Source organism: Xenopus laevis, chromosome 9_10L (assembly GCF_017654675.1).
Source record: "Xenopus laevis strain J_2021 chromosome 9_10L, Xenopus_laevis_v10.1, whole genome shotgun sequence".
NCBI classification, from domain to species: Eukaryota; Metazoa; Chordata; class Amphibia; order Anura; family Pipidae; genus Xenopus; species Xenopus laevis.
Genome location: NC_054387.1, coordinates 2,652,798 through 2,673,800, shown reverse-complemented (window position 1 = coordinate 2,673,800; position 21,003 = coordinate 2,652,798). Strand labels below are relative to the sequence as shown.

The following is a 21,003-nucleotide window of genomic DNA, read 5'->3' as shown; positions in this document are numbered from 1 at the left end:
AAAAACCCTAATAATCCCTCCCTTCTCTTCCACTTGCTGCTCCCTGAATTCCCAGGTTGTGCACTCAGCTCCCTGCACTGTAGGACAGGAACCAATCAGCTGCTAGCAGGACCTGATAGGGAACTGAAGCCTGTCTGTACTTGAGTGACTGCAGGGCTGTGATTGGCTGTCCCCGCAGGGACCGTTAGGACACGCCCACCCCTCATTTGAAACACAGACAGGGACCAGAGACCATCTATAGGGAGCTCCAATAAAGGAGCTATTTTTTAAAGATAATATTTTTTAGCATCATGTAAAAGCAACACCATATATTACTTATAATTGCCTACAAAGTAGTTTTTTTTTAAATTTATCTTATATGTCTCCTTTAAAATTGGGTATGATCTAGGGCCTTGTGGGGCCCCTATACCTCCCTGGCCCCCCTGCAGCCGCAGGGTCTGTTTTCTTTATAGTTACGCCTCTGCTTCCCTGCCTCCTTCCCATAGTCTGGCCCCCTCTCTCCCCTGCTGTGGACTGTGAGCGCGGGACTATTAGGTGCAGTAAGGTTGCCAAGGGCGCCTGGTCCGGCACTGCATAGGCATGCCGCCAAAACTGTGGGTGTGGCCTGTTGGGATTCCCTGGTGACATCACTGAACGCTCACTGCACATGCGCTCAGTCCTCTCTTAGGGTCGCCACCTTTCCTATTTATTTATCTTTTTTCGCTATTAATAACATTGGGATCAACCATCATTTTTAACGGCCAGGCCAGTAAAATACCAGCCAGGTGGCCCTGTCACCTCATTATAGCTCACTAGACCTTCCTTACTGTCAGCACTGCATTCAACAGGGCCACAAAGTGAGGCTGAGACAAGGGGAACATCACAGGCCTAGCTGTCATAAATATCCCCTGCTTATCTGCAAGTGTCACATTCATTTTACCTCACTGCAGGGCCTGTGCCATAAATGACTAAATTCTGAGGTAAATTTTACCTCACATCATCAGACTGGGCACTGAATCCTAAAGTATAATGGCTTGTCAGATATTGGCAGCTGATTCCTCAAGCTTAAACAAGTAAAAACGATGCAAATATTTCGAGTTATTAACTCTTGTTTCTATGGGCTGTTTGGAATACAAGAAGCAGAGCTGACTAGTTGTGCTGTCTGTGAGGCCTTGCAGGGTGCTGAGCCTAGCTACAAGCATTGATCAGTGTTTCCACATTAGAACTCACTGTTCCACTTACTCTAATTCACTTCAAGTCTTTCACCTCAGTAGAAGCCCGTTCATATCTGGGACAGTCACTGTTATTTACTACAGGCCCTGTCACCTCATTATAGCTCACTAGACCTTCCTTACTGTCAGCACTGCATTCAACAGGGCCACAAAGTGAGGCTGAGACAAGGGGAACATCACAGGCCTAGCTGTCATAAATATCCCCTGCTTATCTACAAGTGTCACATTCATTTTACCTCACTGCAGGGCCTGTGCCATAAATGACTAAATTCTGAGGTAAATTTTACCTCACATCATCAGACTGGGCACTGAATCCTAAAGTATAATGGCTTGTCAGATATTGGCAGCGCATTCCTCAAGCTAAAACAAGTAAAACCTGCAAATAAGGAGATTTTGTGTACTCACCGTTAAATCTCTTTCTCTTCAAAATCTCCTTTTCTCCATTGTCAACTTGGGGGACACAGGAACAGTGGGGATGTAACAAAGCTGTCCCAAAAGATACGGGCGGGAAGAGAGGCCCAGGTGGAACTTGCCACTGCGCTTGAAGAACCTTCCTGCCATAGCGGGTGTCGGATGCCGCAAAAGTGTCGAATTGGTAAAATTGAGCAAATGTATGAATGGATGTCCAGGTGGCAACCCGATGTACAGGCCTGGCAAGTAAAAATGATGGCTGATCCCAATGTTATTAAGAGGGAAACAAATATATAGGAAGGCCGGTATTTTTTCCCTGTTACCCACAAGTCACAGCTCCCAAGTGAGGGAACAAGTGTTTAGTCGCATTGCGACATGTCGGCTCCAATCGCTTTGTCTAGTCCTCATTTATTTAATTATTTAAGAGATTATAATACGGGCCAATTGTTCTTTTGGTCTCCTTTAAACCTGGATGAGGAGAACATTGAAGAGGAAGAAGATTTCAGAGGAGTTTGTAGAGTTTTCTAACAAATATTATCAAGTAGAGATTCTAATGACTGAGGGGCAATTATTATGACAAGAAGCTTCACACAGAGACTGGAGAGGCAAATAAATGGCACTTGTCTGGGCAACTTTACTCTCCTCACAGGGATAAGCCCCTCACACTCAGTCACTAATAAGGTTCTTATTGGCTCCTTTTATTAAAAAAAAACCCACCAGGTTTCAATAAAATCACTAAATCATGACTAAAAGCAGGAGCTCAAATCAGTGTTTTGCTTCACAGATGCGGTTTTTAACATCAACTAATCCGCCAATATCCCACAATGCAACCCGGTTCTCTATGGTCATCCAACATCCCGCCATGCTTTGCGTCTCCCCCATGACTGCGCATTTCCATCTTCCTTGTCTCTTACTTTAGAGCTGCCGGCCAATCTCTGCTGAGGTACGGAAAGCGGTAGCCAATCAACAAGTACTTCCTGTCGCGTTGCCTCCAATCAGCGTCGTAGAGGGCGTAGCGAGCTTTCAGCGTTGCAGGAACCGGCTGCTGCTTTCGGTTTTGTGTCCGGCTGAGGCAGAGAAGCGTCGCAAACATGGTGAGTGGGAGGCTCGGGCAGGTCTGAGAGATTTGTGGGGAGTTAGGGGAGAGAAGTAGAGGCTTCAATAGGCCCCAGTAATGTGAAGTGACCGCTCTCTGTCTCCTCATAATGACTGGGCCCTTGAGCTTCTTTTTAAAGGGAAAATCCACCTCCCTTTTTGACAGGAGTTTATTCAATTCGGTTTATGTAGAAAAGAGGCCTAAACATTTCATTTAATAAATGTATTTCATCCTGCTGGTCTCTAGGCAACTGCCATTTCATTTCTTTGTTTATTTTACACAGACTTCATTCCCCTTAGGCTCACAGAGTCCCCCAACCCCTTTCTCACCTTGTTCCACGGTGAAGTGATGGATTGTGGGATTTGAAGTTTTTCCCTATTGGTTAATACAAAGATTCTCTGGTTGGCGGAGGGACTTCAAGTCCCACAATCCATCACTTCTCCATGGAATAAGGTCGCAGGACACTATGATCTTAAGGCGTATGGGGAAATAGTTCTTCCCACGGGTTTCTTTTTAAACTATGTCTGTGTAAACAAATATATATTGATATAACTTGTGGCTCATCAGTCAGCACAGATAACAGGAAAGTGCAAAAGTATTGGGGCCTCTTGAGTATTTTTGGGCAATATTACCTCTTTTTTTTATTTGTTCTTTTTCTCCTGATCAGTCGATTATGTCGTATAACGGTGGGGCCATCATGGCCATGAAAGGGAAAGACTGCGTGGCCATTGCTGCAGACCGTCGCTTCGGGGTACAGGCGCAGATGGTAACCACAGACTTTCAGAAGATCTTCCCTATGGGGGACCGCTTATACATTGGATTGGCCGGCCTGGCTACAGATGTTCAGACTGTGTAAGTGGAGGTGCAGATGTTACAACCCAATAGAATGTGTGTGTAATGGTCGGGCGCAGTGCAGAACCCAACTCTAATGGCTGTTGTTTTCTTCTGCTGTCCATTAAATCGTCCACCAGGTCCCAGCGCCTCAAGTTCCGACTCAACCTCTATGAGCTGAAGGAAGGACGTCAGATTAAGCCCAAGACCTTCATGAGTATGGTGGCCAATCTGCTTTATGAGAGGAGGTGAGTGATGTTCATGAGTATGGTGGCCAATCTGTTGTATGAGAGGAGGTAAGGGACGTTCATGAGTATGGTGGCCAATCTGTTGTATGAGAGGAGGTGAGTGATGTTCATGAGTATGGTGGCCAATCTGTTGTATGAGAGGAGGTAAGGGACGTTCATGAGTATGGTGGCCAATCTGTTGTATGAGAGGAGGTAAGGGACCTTCATGAGTATGGTGGCCAATCTGCTGTATGAGAGGAGGTAAGGGACCTTCATAAGTATGGTGGCCAATCTGTTGTATGAGAGGAGGTGAGGGACGTTCATGAGTATGGTGGCCAATCTGTTGTATGAGAGGAGGTAAGGGACCTTCATGAGTATGGTGGCCAATCTGTTGTATGAGAGGAGGTAAGGGACGTTCATGAGTATGGTGGCCAATCAGTTGTATGAGAGGAGGTGAGTGATGTTCATGAGTATGGTGGCCAATCTGTTGTATGAGAGGAGGTAAGGGACGTTCATGAGTATGGTGGCCAATCTGTTGTATGAGAGGAGGTAAGGGACCTTCATGAGTATGGTGGCCAATCTGCTGTATGAGAGGAGGTAAGGGACCTTCATAAGTATGGTGGCCAATCTGTTGTATGAGAGGAGGTGAGGGACGTTCATGAGTATGGTGGCCAATCTGTTGTATGAGAGGAGGTAAGGGACCTTCATGAGTATGGTGGCCAATCTGCTGTATGAGAGGAGGTAAGGGACCTTCATGAGTATGGTGGCCAATCTGCTGTATGAGAGGAGGTGAGGGACGTTCATGAGTATGGTGGCCAATCTGTTGTATGAGAGGAGGTGAGGGACGTTCATGAGTATGGTGGCCGATCTGTTGTATGAGAGGAGGTGAGGGATGTTCATGAGTATGGTGGCCAATCTGCTGTATATAATAAAAAAGCAATAGAAAATGAAGACCAACTGAAAAGTTTAATTTAGATGGTTAGAGGAGTATCTCACCCTTTAAATAAAGTGTAACTCTAGGAAGTAGACTGTTTGTCTTTATGTGCAATGTGTCTCTATCCACAAGGTTTGGCCCTTACTACATAGAACCCGTAATTGCTGGCTTGGACCCCAAAACATTCCAGCCCTTCATTTGTTCTCTGGATCTGATTGGCTGTCCCATGGAGACGGAAGACTTTGTGGTGAGCGGAACGTGCTCCGAGCAGATGTATGGAATGTGTGAATCCTTGTGGGAACCAGACATGGTGAGTATTCACTTGAGTTCCATTGCTGCACCCCGAGACTTCTCTTATGCCATGTGCTGTACCCCAGCTTCTACTAGCTTTGTACTAGGGGAATGCTCACAGGGGCATAGTAATAGTACAGGTATGGGATTGGATATCGGGAAACCTGTTATCCAGCAAGCTCCAAATTACAGAAAGGCCGTCTCCCATAGACTCCATTTTATCCAAATAATCCAAATGTCTAAAGATTATTTCCTTGTTCTGTGTAATAATAAAACAGTCGCTTGTACTTGATCCCAACTAAGATATAATTAATCCTTATTGGAGGCAAAACCAGCCTATTGGCTTTATTTCATGTTTATATGATTTTCTAGTAGACTTAAAAGGTTATTCACCTTTAAACAACGAGTTGTTTTCCGATAGATCACCAGAAATAACGACTTTTTCCAATGACTTTCTATTTTCTGTGTGTCATTGTTTTTCTATTATTGAAGTGTAAAGTGTCTATTTTCACCTTCTAAAGCAGCTCTGGGAGGGGGGTCGCTGACCCTGTAAACTGCTCTAAATTGATTCTGCTGAGCAGAATCTCTGGGTTTCATTACAGGCAGCTGTTAGACTTGATACAATAGTTACTGATACTCCAGAGATGCTGCTGAGAAATGGATCAACTAAATGTTATAAAATTGTAACAGTTCAGAATCTGCACCTGAATTACTGAGCTGCCAGACTGAAACACCAGAGACACCAACATTCAACTTTACACTTAGATTTTGGAAAAACTGTAAAAACTGGAAAGTAATTGAAAAAAGTCTTAATTTCTGAAAACAAACTGAAAAAGGTGTTTGGAAGGTGAACAACCCCTTAAAGGTATGCAGATCCAAACTACAGAAAGATCTGTTATCCAGGAACCCCCAGGTCCCAGGCATTCTGGATGACAGGTCCCGTACATGTAGTAGCAGCTCCAGTTACTGCCGGTGGAGCTCCCAGGGTTCCTTTCAGTACAAACATAACCGTTTGGGAGGGGCAAAGACTTTATTCCTTTTTTTTGTGTCCCTTAAAGGAGCCGGAGGACCTGTTTGAAACGATCTCTCAGGCGATGCTGAACGCTGTGGATAGAGACGCGGTGTCAGGAATGGGAGTGGTCGTGCATGTGATGTAAGTAATGCGCCGGAGGAGGGGCCAATATTCTCTATGTTCTGTCTACTGGGGCAACTGAAACATTATAACCGCGTCTCAATTAAGTCCAATGGTTTCATGTTGTGCCTCCCCAGAGCTTACAGTCCTTCTTAGGCTACAACTACAGGGGCCATTTCAGGTCCGACGCCATGCGAAGAAGATACGTTTAGTTGTAGGAATATCAGATGTAGTGGCAGCGTGCATCTCACATGACTGCCGCCGTCGTGTTGTCTCATATACACGCTGCCACTACATCCGATATTTCTTATCTTATTTCCGACGCCATTGTTTTGTCGTGTGGGGTCTATCGGACCTAAATCACCCCTGTAGTTGTAGCCTTATTCCTCTGCATATAAATTCCACAAAATTGCCATCGTCTGTTGAAGGGGATCAGACACGTGGGATTTATAGCCAATGAAATTGATTTAACTCTCATCCCCAGGGATGTTGCCCATAGCAACCAGACCTTTGCTTTAGTGACTGTTAATCTATTTGCTGATTGGTTGCTATGGGCAACATGACTGGTGATGGTTTTTCTCCAATGTTTTTAGGTCCCAATGTATTTTTTTTTATAAATGTGCATCTTATCGCCCAACCCCTTTTTGTGATGTCATCGGCGGGGCTATAAATGGAACATGGAAGTCGCGGGTGGGTTATGGTGTGGGTAAAAACAGACCCGGGCATCACTAATGTGAATATAGTTTATGTAGGTTTGTCAAGAAAAAAGATAAAATCACTTGAAGGTTCCCAATTGTTAGTCCCCCAGTTATTTTAATCACATACCCAGAAACTGCACCAGGTCCGGGTATTTCTATAGGAGCACAGAGCCGCCATCTTTATTTTTCTGTTTCTTTCGCTCCGGGGCCAACGCCCAGTAGTGAAAAAGCTTTTTTTTGTGCTTAAAGTTGAGCTTTTCCCTCTACTGCACTTGTTACACTTGCTCCATGGAACTTGGGGTGTCATTAAGTGATAATGACAATGAGTTCAACATCGCCTTTAAAGGGGAAGTAGCAGAGATATTTAGCATTGAATAGAAACACATGGGACTAAATGACCTGTCATTTTTACAGAGAAAAAGATAAAGTCACAACAAGGACCCTGAAGGCTCGTATGGATTAACTCTCTACTTGCCCCCCTGGATTCTGCCTCTGTTCAATGTCGTTTGCTTTTCTTTTTTGTTTTTTAATTAAACAGCTAAATATCTTCAAACGCCTGCTCTTTGTCTTTAAATAAGTAGGAAAAGCTCTGCCAGTGCTGAGTGTTTCTTCTAGGGATTCACCAAATCCACTATGTTGGATTCGGCCAAACCCCCGAATTTTCTCAAAAGATTCGGCCGAATACCAAACTCGAATCCTAATTTGCAAATACAAATTAGGGGTGGGAAGGGGAAAACATTTTTTACTTCTTTGTTTTGTGACAAAGTAATTTCCCTCCCCTAATTTGCAAATTAGGATTCGGATTCAACCCGGTCAAATCGTGGATTCGGCGCATCGCTAGTTGCTTCTATATTATTATAGATCTGTCGCCTGTAGAAGAAGCTGCACAGAGAGGAAAAACAATATCACTCACTTTATTAAACTGAACATTTTGATTGGATCGGAGGAATGGTAAAACTATTAACCCCTTCACTGCCGCACTGTGCAGTTGGAAGTTGGGCAATAAACTCCGCCCAATCCCGTGTCTCCCCGCCCCATCATGTTTTAAGGATAAATTTGGGAGGGACAAATGGTCAATATTCGCATCCAGTCCACAAGTCATTATTTAAAAATAAAAACCACAGACAACCAGATAAACAATGATTAATATTTCTTAAATACATACAATGTTTCCAAAGTAAAAGATGACCTAAGAGATTTGAACAAAAAAAAAATGCATAAAAATCCCTTTTTCTTACAAAAAAAAAGTTAATAAAACAATACTGTCTAAACAATGAGCATTTGTAACAGACGCTACTTTATATGTAAACAGATTACAGAACACTTACGGTCACGGCTTCCTCTATACAACTCGCTAGTCTGCAGGGGGTTAAACGCACTCGCTTGACTGCACGGCTGGGAGCTGCGCTGGTGGTGGGCGGAGCTACTAAATAAAGATTTGTAGGAGGAATATGTTGTTGGGGGCAGTGTTTAAAAATCCATTATCTCCCAAAAAGTGCACTGGATACACTTTAGTAAGGGCACAAGTCAAAGGTCATGTAAAGGGCAAGACCTGTCACTTATTGGGGGTTTGGATTATTTGGAAGAGCTTTGTCCTTCTATAAATCAAGTAAAATAAGAAACATTTGAAACCAGAAAACGACTTTACAGCTACAAAGCTACGTGTGTGTGTTTGATGGATCTCCCCTCATAGCAGATATTATTCTGGGGGGATATACGTGAAATAGGAGGGGGATCGATCTACTGCCAAACCAGAAAATGTAAGCGGCTTAAAGCCAAATTGTCTTAAAACAACAAGTTGCAGAACTGTAACTCTCAATCCTATACGCAATGGGCTGGCGGTTGCAGTGAATAATAGTTCAGTAACAGGCCAATCCCTACTGAATACATTGTACGTACTGACCTCTCTAGCGGCTGTATCAGAATGACCTTTACTTTCAATATTAAAATCATGTAAAAATGCAGAAGGGATAAGTGACAGGATCCTCCCCAGGGTGCCGGGAGTTGCTGGAAACAGGACATGCGGCTCATTCACACTCATGCAGACTCTCTCACACCGGCTCAAGGCCTCACGCTAATCTCTCTGGGCGAAAGGGTGTGAGGAAGAGGAGGACGGCGCTACATGAGGATGTTGGACATAAACTCAATGAAGCGTTTGGAATACTGCTCCGGATTCACCGTGGAGATTTCTGCTCCGGCCTGAAATGGGAAAATGCAAAGTTTATTCACTTTTAATGTAGCGATTGCCGTGATTATGTTTATCAGACAAATGAGCAAAGGACAGAGACCGAGAGAGAGAGGGCAAAGGGCAGAGAGAGAGAGAGAGGGCAAAGGACAGAGACCGAGAGAGGGCAAAGGGCAGAGAGAGAGGAAAAAGGACAGAGAGAGCAAAGGACAGAGAAAGAGAGAGAGGGCAAAGGACAGAGAATGAGAAAGGGCAAAGGACAGAGTGAGAGAGAGGACAAAGGACAGAAAAGAGAGAGAGGACAGAGAATGAGAGCAAAGGACAGAGAATGAGAGAGAGGGCAAAGGACAGAAAAGAGAGAGAGGGGGCAAAGGACAGAGAATGCGAGAGAGCAAAGGACAGAGAAAGGTCAAAGGACAGAATGAGAGAGAGCAAAGGACAGAGGGTAAAGGACAGTGAATGAGAGAGAGGACAGAGAATGAGAGAGAGGACAAAGGACAGAGAGAATGAGAGAAAGAGGGCAAAGGACAACGAAAGAGAGAGACGGGCAAAGGACAGCAAAAGAGAGAGACGGGCAAAGGACAAAGAATGAGAGAGAGGACAAAGGACAGAGAATGAGAGAGAAGACAAAGGACAGAGAATGAGAGAGAGCAAAGGACAGCGAAAGAGAGAGACAGGGCAAAGAACAAAGAATGAGCGAGAGAGCTCTGTTACATAAGATGGGTGTAATGTGCGTCTCTCTCGTGCCATTAGGAGACTGGGGGTTTGTATTGGGACAGCTGGAAGGCCACACACTGGGCAGTCCCCGTCCAATAGAAGGAAATAAAAGAGTAAGTAATAATAATAATATTGGCTCAAACTCACCCCGTGCTTTACAGTTTTGGCGGCGTGTGCAGCTTTCTTCTTGGCATCATAGGGAGTGAGAATGTCTATAATGGCCATGAAATACACTTCCTTCCTGGGAGCATCTGTACATCATAGAGATAGAAATAATATACAATATGTTCTTATTGGTCCTATCAATGCAGGAGACTCATGTCTGCTCTTCCTGTACCACCTACCTCTTCTTTGTTCCCACAATTTCACCTACACTAGATCCACTCTTCTAATGTTTCTAATTAAAGGGGTTTTTCACCTTCCAACACTTCAGTTCAGTTGCTTTCAGACAGTTCAGCAGAAATGGACGTTGTCCAATTACACCTCAATATCAGGGAAAAAAAAATCAAACATAGAAAATAGAAAGTAAAGGGTCATTTTCACCTTCTAAAGCGCTCTTGGAGAGGGGGTCGCCGACCCTGTAAACTGATCTAAATTGATACATTTAGTTGATACATTTGTTATCTTTGTCCCTGCTGAGCAGAATCCCTGAGTTTCATTAAAGGCAACTGTTAGACTTGATACAATAGTTGCACTTATATTTCCCAGTATTGATACAATAGTTGCACTTATATTCCCCATAGATCCTACTGAGAAATCGATCAACTAAATGTTGCAAAATTGTAACAGTTCAGAGTCTGCACCTGAATTACTGAGCTGCCAGACTCCAACACCAGAGACACAAACATTCAACAGTAAAAAATGGAAAATAATAATTGAAAAAAAAAAAAGTCTTTCTGGTGAACAATCTGAAAACAATTGAACTGAAAATAGTGTTTGGAAGGTGAACGACCCCTTTAAAAAGTGTAATAAAAGAGGACTTATTTATTCTGCGAGACAGAATCACCTGTAAAGATTCTTCTTGAGTTACATACAGTATTAAATAATTCGGGAGGCACAGGCCAATTTAAGGGAAGGTTTTGGTCCTTCTTAAACTCAAACAGCCTTCAGATTGGTGCCAGATGCCCCGGCTCATAAGAAAGAGAAAAGCAGAAAGTTCACCCGTATGATGTCCTAGGCAAGTGTGGGGGTCGTGGGCACATGCATTGTGTGTTTCACCCAGGGTTTAGCAGCGTTTGGGGGGCAGCTAGGGGTTTAGAACGTAATAATGAAAAATGAAAGCAAACATCTGATTGGCTGCTAAACCTGAGCAAATCTTACCGTACCCTGAATTCTACTTGTTTTTGGTTGAAATCATCAACGATTGGACAATGGAGGCTTTATCCAAATAAAGTCACATCTCCTAAACACCCACCTACAATTCCCCCTACTCCCCAGTGCTTTTCAGACAATCCTCCATCTCTGTGCAACTCACTGTCATGGCTCCTCATCGCATACACATCCACGGACGGGTCAAACTCTCCGGGTCCAAAGAACCGCGGAAAGTTGAGGAGGTTTCCAGGACTGTCCGGGGGGGTTCCATAGGAGCAGATGGGGTTCCCTGAGCCGTCCTCACACTCCTCCTCTTCTGCCCTCTCTTCCACCTCCATCTCTTCTTGCTCCGCCCGCTCCACATCATGGAGCCCGACTAACAGGCTGTAATCCATGATCTTCAGCACCGACAAAAACTAACGGGAGAACAAGCACATTTTAAAAAGAGTTCTGTGTGTGATGAGCACTGCTACAGATGGGGGGGGCACTGCTACAGATGGGGGGCACTGCCAGGGTCAAACATGGATACAGGGTCACCCAATCAAAAACCTAGAATAAGTCTACTCAGACTGTTTTTGACTCCCTGCAAAATGCAAAGAAGCTGCTTACACTGCTAGTACAAGATACTTGAGAGACTGCACCTTTAATTGTTCCCTGCCTAAAACAATATTGAAGGGGAAGTTCACTTTTACATTAAAGAGGAACTATTGCGAAAATGAAAATTTAATATAAGCTTCAGCATACTGAAATAAGACATTTTTTAAATGCAATCAATTAAATATTCTGTACTGTTTCTGAAACAATCAAGTTTATGTTCACTATTCCTCTCTCAGCATCTGTTTCTCTTCATTCTCTCTTCATGCAGCAGTTGGGTGTCAGATAGTCAGTAACAGTTAGATCCAATATATCTTATAGGGGGGCTCCTTTTACCTAGAAGATGTATTAGAGGTCACTCTATTAAACTCACCAGACATCATGTCTCTCTACATCCAGAATTTGTGCAAATGGCAGTTATTTTGTTTGTACTGGAATCAGTTATTTGAGTGAGCTCTAATACATCTTCTAGGCAAGGAGCCCCCCTATAAGATATATTGGATCTAACTGTCAGTGAATATCTGACACCCAACTGGTCAGTGAATATTATTTTAGAAATGATGCAGAATATTTGATTGTATTTATATATATATATTTTAATTTCAATATCATGAAGCTTGTATTAATTTTTGTTACGATAGTTCCCCTTTAACTTTTAGTATGATGTAAGCGGTGACAATTTGAAATTGGTCTTCATTTCTTGTGGTTTCCGATTTGGCTTTTTGTTCAGCAGCTATCCAGTTGCTAGGGTCCAATTTACCCAGGCAACTAGGCAGAGATTTAAATGAGAGAATTGGAAGATGAATAGGAGAAGGGCCTGGATAGAATGATAAATAATAACACTGACAATGTAGCCTCGCAGAGCTGCTGGGGTCAGCGACCACCATTTGAGGCAGAAGATGTGAAATTGCACCTTTAATGATAACTGTAGAAAAGGGGATGAGAAATGCATGGCAAGGCCTTCCAGTAGATGTGGTATCAATTGACTGAGTGTAAACAAGCATGAGCTTTAAGAGCTTTAAAATACAAAAAAAAAGTATTTTTGGGCAAACCAGATGAAAAAGTAATCCAAAAAAATAAATATATATTCTGTATGAGACAAGTTTATTATATTCTGCAGAATTCTCACCTCCACATCTCGCTTCAACTTCTCCAGGAAGATCTTCTTGTTCTCCTCCCCAACGTGCAGCTTCTGCCCCTCGTTCAGAAAATCGTTATCTTTTAACGTGGGCAGGTCCTTGGCCTGTAAGTTTCATGCGAGAGATTAGAATAAAGCAACACTGACAAATTAATGACCCTGACATTCAAAGCACTTCATAACTCTGCCCCACCCTACATCTCTGAACTCATCTCTATATACTCACACAACCACTTACTACGCTCCTCCACTGACCTGCTACTCAACTCTTCTCTCATTACCTCCTCACATGCTCACATTCAAGACTTTGCAAGGGCTGCACCCCTCCTCTGGAATTCTTTCCCACGGTCTGTCCCACTTTCTCCCAACCTTTCTGCTTTCAAGAAATCTCTTAAAACGCACTTCTTTCGAGAAGCCTCCCCTCACTCTGCTTAACTACCAAACGCAACACCACATACAGTACCACATTTCTCACCCACTTAATTCAATCTTGCCACTCCCACACCTTGTGTATTACTCCCTTCCCTTTAGAGTGTAAGCTCTTTTGCATAGGGCCTTCCTCACCTTTTGTACCTGTATTGATTGTGATGTATGTAACTCCATATGTTCTATGTATGTAATTCATGTGATGTAGTTGTATAATCACATTTACTTTACAGTGCTACGCAATATGTTGGCGCTATATAAATACATGTTAATAATAATAATGGGACCCTCCAAGAGATCTTTAAGACTCCCCCCAGGCTATGCACAGACATCTCTATATGAACTAGAAGACGACGTGCAACAGAACTCACCTTTTCTTTGTCACTGGCTTCTCTAGAGACAGTAGAGCCCTGAAGAGGAGGGAAAAAGGGCAGGAATATAAGGGCACTTCCCACCAAAATGTTCTTTGTGCTCCCCCAATTAAAGGACAACCCCACTGTGCTGCCCCACCCCAGAGGCCAAAATAGCCCAAACTGATTTCCCAGTGGCTGCCCCCCGTCTCTTGAACCTGGGCTTTAAATTCGGAGACGTACAGACAGTTTGGCGGCTTTCAGATCATATTCAGTGTGGAGGCTCCCTGGTTGTCATTAAAGGGGAACTACCGCAAAAATGAAAATTTAATATAAGCTTCATTGTACTGAAATAGGAAACTTTCTAAATACAATCAATAATAATTTTGTACTGTTTCTAAAATAATCAAGTTCATCTTCACTATTCCTCTCTCAGCATCTGTTTCTCTTCATTCTCTCTTCATGCAGCAGTTGTGTGTCAGATATTCACTGACAGTTAGATCCTATACAGTATATCTTATAGGGGGGCTTCCTTTCCTAGCAGATCTTCGATTCGATCTCATTATATTAAAGGGGTTGTTCACCTTCACACACATTTTCCAGTTCAGTTCACCATAAACAAAGACTTTCTCTAACCACTTTCTATTTGTGACCCTTTTTCTAATAATGAAGTTTAATTTTTCACTCTCTAAAGCAGCTCTGGGAGGGGTGGGTCGCCGACTCTTTAACTGTTTTAAATGGATACATTTAGTTGACACATATTTTTATCTTTGGCTTTACTGAGCAGAATCTCTGAGTTTCATTACAGGCAGCTGTTAGACTTGATACAATAGTTGCTGATATTCCACAGATACTGCTGAGAAATGGATCCACTAAATGTAATAAATTGTAACAATTCAGATCACTGAGCTGCCAGACTAACCACTAGGGACAGGAACATTAAACTTTAAAATTCAATTTTGGGAAAACTGTAAAAAATAAAAGATGGAAAGCAATTTGTCTTTGTTTATGAACAATCTGAAAACAACTGAACTGAAAAAGTGTTTTAAAGGTGAACGACCCCTTTAAAAATCACCAGAAATCCCGTCTCTCTACATGCAGAATTTGTGCAAAAGGCAGTTATTTTGTCTGTACTGGAATCAGTTATTTGAGTGAGCGCTAATACATCTGCTAGGAAAGGAGCCCCCCTATAAGATATATTGGATCTAACTGTCAATGAATATCTGACACCCAACTGCTGCATGAAGAGAGAATGAAGAGAAACAGATGCTGAGAGAGGAATAGTGAAGATAAACTTGATTATTTCAGGAATGATGCAGAATTTTGAATTGATTGTATATAGAAAGTTTCTTTTTTCAGTATGATGATGCTTATATTAAATTTTCATTTTCGCAATAGTTGCCCTTTAACAACTAGAATACCCTGGCCTCCTGTACACACCCCGAAAAAGCCACAGTCCAGCTATGAGCCAGTCAAACATGTCTAACCCTATCCTCGCAGCTGCCTTTCTCACTGTTGCTCCCCAGATATTTTTACAGCGTTACCTTCAGGTCGTACTTGCGATGAACCCCAAGTCGATGACTGAATACATTTCTGGAGACAACCATGTAAGTCTCCACTCCATCCACTGTGAGTCTGTACATCCCCAGGAACTGAGGCAGCAGAGTATTGCCGTGACACTCCACTATAAACTGGGGGAAGAGGAAGAGACAGCAAAGGGATAATTCTGCGTAGATTCAGGGGACATGTTCCTGCACATACAGAATGTAACTGAAATACATCCCCATTATCCCTGGGGAGCGAGTACCCACCTGGTGGTATTTCTTCAGGATATTGTGCATCTCTGCCACATCCTCGCCCGAAATTGTTTTAATGACAAAGCGCCGGTCGTAAGTGGTAAGAAAACGGGAGCCGAATCGGCCTAGATTCTCACTGTTTACTGGAGCACTGCGGGTCAGTGAGTTCTGAAAGAGACAGACAGAAATACACTGGGTGAGACTTACCTTACACCTTAGAAGATCGTGTAGTAAAAGAAAACAAAGCACAGCTACGTTCTGAATGGCAGGAATTGGTTAAAGGGGAACTAAAGCAAAAATCACTGTGGGGTTCCTATTTGTTAGGCACTGCCCCCCTTGCCCCAAACTGTGCTGTTGTGTGTATTATACAGCTGCAAGGAATGCCTGGCAACAGGGTAGAAAAGGGGGAGCAGTGCGGCCAGTGGGGAGCAGGGCGGCCAGTGGGGAGCAGGGCGGCCAGTGGGGAGCAGGGCGGCCAGTGGGGAGCAGGGCGGCCAGTGGGGGAGCAGGGGGGCCAGTGGGGGAGCAGGGGGGCCAGTGGGGGAGCAGGGGGGCCAGTGGGGGGAGCAGGGGGGCCAGTGGGGGAGCAGGGGGGCCAGTGGGGGAGCAGGGGGGCCAGTGGGGGAGCAGGGCGGCAAGTGGGGAGCAGGGCAACAAGTGGGGAGCAGGGCGGCAAGTGAGGAGTAGGGTGGCAACTGGGGAGCAGGGTAGCAAGATCAGGTTGGGAAGTGGGAGCCTTTCATCCCTCCCAGTGAATTTGGCCTTAGTCCTGCTGAACTGCGGGTGCCTCCGGCACGGTCACACACCTGATAATCCTGATCGTCGATACCAAACCTCTCCCGCAGGTTTCTGAAGACCATGGGACAATATTCCTTGAATTTGAAGCGGCTCGGCAGGTTCTCCCTACAGACACAGGAAGGATTTTATTAAATACCTTAAAGAGACAGCTCTCCTTTCTGCTATAGGCTACATTCACCCCGGCAGCTGCGAATATTCATAGTATTACGTGGTTCCAAAAAATGTCCTTAACAGCCCCCCGACAAGCACAGTGAGGGCAAGTTTAGCTCAGGGTCCCCTAAACCAGACTTGTGGGACCAGCATCTCTTTCTGCAATGAATATGGGTTGCTTAGCAACCAAGGGAGCGTTGGCCTAGTAACTTACTTGTTGAAAAGGTGATTGTCCACTTTAATTTTGCTATAGGCTTTAAAGTCATCCGGCATCAGCATGACCGGAACTGGCACGTTACTCAACTCATTGACCTGAAATGGGAAAAAATATATATATATATTTGGGATGTTGCTCATCTCATTACTCACCAATGTTCATCCCCATGTAAATACCTTTCATGTTCAGCTTTCATAATGACATACCCCCCAAAAATCCCTCCCCTTAAATTAACTTTTGGTATGTGAAAGATTATCCTATTCTTAGCAACTTTTCAATTGGCAGCGTTTTATTTTCTTTAATAGTTTTTCCAGCTTTCAAATGGGATGAGGAGGGGGTCACTGACCCCTGATGCCGATAACTATTACTTAGCGAGCCAACGATTTTCACAGTGATTGCTCCTTTGTGTTCCTTATCTTTCTATCCAGGCCCTCTCCTACTCATCACACAAACCACTCAAACAAAAAGGGGTAGTGGGAGCAGTTACTGGTCGCCTCACGATCATCCCATGTGCTTCACTACGATCCCAGCAGTCATCCTTGATTAGTAAAACAGTCCAATGATGGGACCACAGGGGTGTGCTGTCATTTTTTCTATTTTTAATTATGACGGAATAAAACTTCATTTTTTAAAATATTTTCCGGTCTCTCTGGTGCTCCATCATTCGACTGTTTTACTTATCACGCAAACCACTGCCTGGTTGTTAGGGTCAAATCAACCCTAGCAACCTGCTAAAGTGGAGAGATGCTGAACATAAAGCTAATTAAATCAAAAAGCACCAATGTCACATTAAAGGGTAACTATCCCTTTAAGCAGCCGTACTTGGAGACAATATGAAATTGTGGGGAATAGTTTAAAGGGATACTGTCATGGGAAAAAAAATTGTTTTCGAAAATGAATCAGTTAATGGTGCTGCTCCAGCAGAATTCTGCACTGAAATCCATTTCTCAAAAGAGCAAACAGATTTTTTTATATTCAATTTTGAAATCTGACATGGGGCTAGACATATTGTTAATTTCCCAGCTGCCCCAAGTCATGTGACTTGTGCTCTGATAAACTTCAATCACTCTTTACTGCTGTACTGCAAGTTGGACTGATATCACCCTCCTCCCTTTCCCCCCCCCCCCGCAGCAGCCAAACAAAAGAACAATGGGAAGGTAACCAGATAGCAGCTCCCTAACACAAGATAACAGCTGCCTGGTAGATCTAAGAACAACACTCAATAGTAAAATCCAGGTCCCACTGAGACACATTCAGTTACATTGAGAAGGAAAAACAGCAGCCTGCCAGAAAGCATTTCTCTCCTAAAGTGCAGGCACAAGTCACATGACCAGGGGCAGCTGGGAAATTGACAATATGTCTAGCGCCATGTCAGATTTCAAAATTGAATATAAAAAAATCTGTTTGCTCTTTTGAGAAATGGATTTCAGTGCAGAATTCTGCTGGATTATCACTATTAACTGATGCGTTTTGAAAAAAACATGTTTTCCCATGACAGTATCCCTTTAAAGGAGGCAAATAGGACAGAGAGCAGCTGCTCGGTGGTGTAACAGAAACAGATGCCACTGTGTGAATTGGAAAAGCCAAAATGTAGCAAAATGGGTGTCCATGGCCTGTGTTTAAGGCTCCCCTTGCACAACCACTGCCTCTGTACATAATGGGGTAACATGCTTGTAGCCTTATTAATAAATGTTGGGCTGATTCTGGATCTGACATTGGTCTCTACTCCATTCCTCCCATGCAATGATACCAGGGTTGTTCCCCTTTAAATGAACTGTTGATGTAGAGAGGGATATTCTGAGACAATTTGTAATTGGTTTTCATTTTTATGGGTTTTGACTTATTTAGCTTTTTATTCAGCAGCTCTCCAGTTTGCCATTTCAGCAATTTAGTCGCTAGGGTGGAATGTACCCTAGCAACCATGCAGTGATTTGAATAAGAGACTGGAATATGAATAGGAGAGGCCTGAATAGAAAGATGAGGAATAAAAAGTAGCAATAACAATACATTTGTAGCCTTACAGAGCATTTGTTTTTTACATGGGGTCAGTGACCCCCATTTGAAAGCTGGAAAGAGTCAGAAGGCAAATCATTCAGAAACTATAAGGACAGAAACACCTGGCCAGATTCGGGGAGATTAGTTGCCCGGTGACAAATCTCCCCAAACTGCCTTCCCACCGGCTAGAATGTAAATTGCCTCATGAGGAAATTTCGGGCGACTTCGGAAAACAAAGCACTCTGAGTGCCATCCCCCCAGCAATTTACATTGTAGTTGGTGGGAGTCAGTTTGGGGAGATTAGTCGCCCGAAGAAGAGGAGATTTGTCACCGGGCGACTAATCTCCCCGAATCTGACCAGGTGTCTCTTCCCTTAGAAATAAGAAATGAAGACCAATGGAAAAGTTGCTTAGAATGAGCCATTGTACATAGTAAGAGTGAAGTGAAAGGGGAATGACTCTTATGAAGTTGCTCTGGGGACCCAACTGGGCTGAATACAATTCCCATGAGCCTCAGCGAGTAAGTGGAGCTGGGGGAGGGGTTAGAAGACACACACATATATATATATATAATATAATATAATATCCACAGACACAGGCAGATATAAACAGAGTAAGTAGAGGCCCAGACAGACCGTGTGGTTGACCCCCCACATGAGGACACTGAGGAGCGGCTCACTGGCGCGGAACAACTTCACTTTCTGACACACGAAATGTTTCTTCTTGGTTTTCGTTTTACTGGCGCTGCCAATCACACAGATCACTCCGCCTCCGCCGCTGCTGCTGCAGTTCGAGGCCATAATGTAGTCCCGGGAGATGTCCCTCCGCCGCTACCGGCTCCTCAGTCTCGCGCTTCCACTCAACACCGGCCCCTCCTCCCTCCCGGGGAACCGCTCATACCCCCGGTCCCCCGGCCTCTCCTCTGCCGCCTCAATTCCAGTTCGTCTCCTGCCCCGGGCTCCCCGTGTGACGCCTCCTTCCCTCTCTCTCTCTAGCCCCAAAATAATCCCGTTGTCCGTCCGGCGGCTGCTGACAAATTCCCGGCGGATATTTACGTCCCTCCCGTTTGTAGCCGAAGTCTCGGTCCAATGGTTCCGGTGGAGGCGGCCCGGCCCCCAGATCCGGACAAGATGGCGGCCAGCAGAGAGGCGGGACGGGCGGCGGCACCGCACTGAAGAAAGAGGGGTGCTCTGTAATTGCGCGACACACGGACTGAGGCTTTGAGAAGCAGAAGCAGTCTGTATTAAATCAGTCAGAGGCCTCGGACTAGTTAGTGGAGCCCAGAACCAAGTGCTTAAAAACAGTGGCCACAAGAGAGCAGAGTGAGCTCCCCCCGCCCGCTCAGGCGCAATGGAACGGTCCGGAGGAAACTGACAGATTGAGCGAGATGTGGGCGCCTGTGACTGACAGGAATCTTTCCTCTGATCCTCAGTCTCTTCTCAGTCTCCTCATCTCCTCATCTCTCCTCAGTGTTTCTGCAGTAGAAGCACATAATAAATAACAGTTACATCCACAAACCGGCTGCGTCTGTGTCTTCCCTGCAAAACCACTTATAAATAAATAAATAAATAAATCTATACACGTCATGGGAGTCTTCCCTGTCACTGACACCAACAAATCACTGACCCAGCACGACCCCCCCTCCAATGGACCCAAAGCTTAAAAATACCCCCCAACATATTGATTCCTTTCATAATCATTTCCTAATGCTTTTCTCTTCTTTCTCTACTAATGACGCTGCCCCATTAATAAGACTTTACTCACAAAAAGATCTCACATGTTATGTAACGAAGCGGGGGGAATGGACTGGGTTTAGGGGTCGCAGGAGGCAATGGAGTGGGTTGAAGGGGTAATAGACTGAGTTTAGGGGTTGCAGCAGGGAATAGAGTGGGTTTAGGGGTCGCAGGAGGGAATGGAATGGGTTTAGGGGTTGCAGGGGGGAATAGAGTGGGTTTAGGGGTCGCAGGGGTAATACACTGAGTTTAGGGCTTGCAGGGGGGAATAGAGTGGGTTTAGGGGTTGCAGGATGGAATGGGTTTAGGGGGAAATAGACTGAGTTTATGGGTTGCAGGAGGGAATAGAGTGGGTTTAGGGGTTGCAGGATGGAATGGAATGAGTTTAGAGGTTGTAGGGGGGGTGGAGTGGATTTAGGGGTTGCAGGAGGGAATGCAGTGGGTTTCAGGGTTGCATGGGGAAAGGTATTGGGATGAAGAGAAAAGGTGGGGGAGAGGCACAGACAGATGTGTAAGTGAATGTAGGTAAATAATATACACACTAAGATATTGTAGGATTTGTAGAAGAGGATTTGGGATTTGTGGGGTAAAATAGAGATGATTGGGATCTGTAGGGGGAGACAGAGGATTATGGATACAATTGAAATATGTTATTTTATGGATTATTTACATTATATTATTGATCTTTAGCATTATTAGACTTTAAAGTGGGAAATGACTAAGAATTGGGGGTGGGGGAAGTATTTTATTATATCAATTAATT

General features: G+C 44.2%; 2 protein-coding genes across 2 annotated transcripts; one reads left to right on the top strand and one right to left on the bottom strand.

Annotated features, from left to right (window-relative positions):
- Positions 1-2,525: 2,525 nt before the first annotated feature.
- Positions 2,526-7,384, top strand: psmb3.L (proteasome subunit beta 3 L homeolog). Its single transcript, XM_018234740.2, has 6 exons — positions 2,526-2,716; positions 3,386-3,570; positions 3,690-3,797; positions 4,843-5,020; positions 6,060-6,154; positions 7,246-7,384. The coding sequence occupies exons 1-6, from the start codon at positions 2,714-2,716 to the stop codon at positions 7,292-7,294; spliced, it is 618 nt and encodes a 205-aa protein (XP_018090229.1). The 5' UTR covers positions 2,526-2,713; the 3' UTR covers positions 7,295-7,384.
- A 345-nt stretch (positions 7,385-7,729) lies between these two features.
- pip4k2b.L (phosphatidylinositol-5-phosphate 4-kinase, type II, beta L homeolog) lies at positions 7,730-19,632 on the bottom strand (the record flags this gene model as incomplete). The annotated part of the gene is given in 10 exon segments (NM_001090785.1): positions 7,730-9,030; positions 9,881-9,984; positions 11,208-11,460; positions 12,768-12,881; positions 13,574-13,612; positions 15,097-15,243; positions 15,364-15,516; positions 16,155-16,251; positions 16,511-16,608; positions 19,143-19,632. Coding segments are annotated over 10 exon segments (1,251 nt in total). The 3' UTR covers positions 7,730-8,949.
- Positions 19,633-21,003: the final 1,371 nt, after the last annotated feature.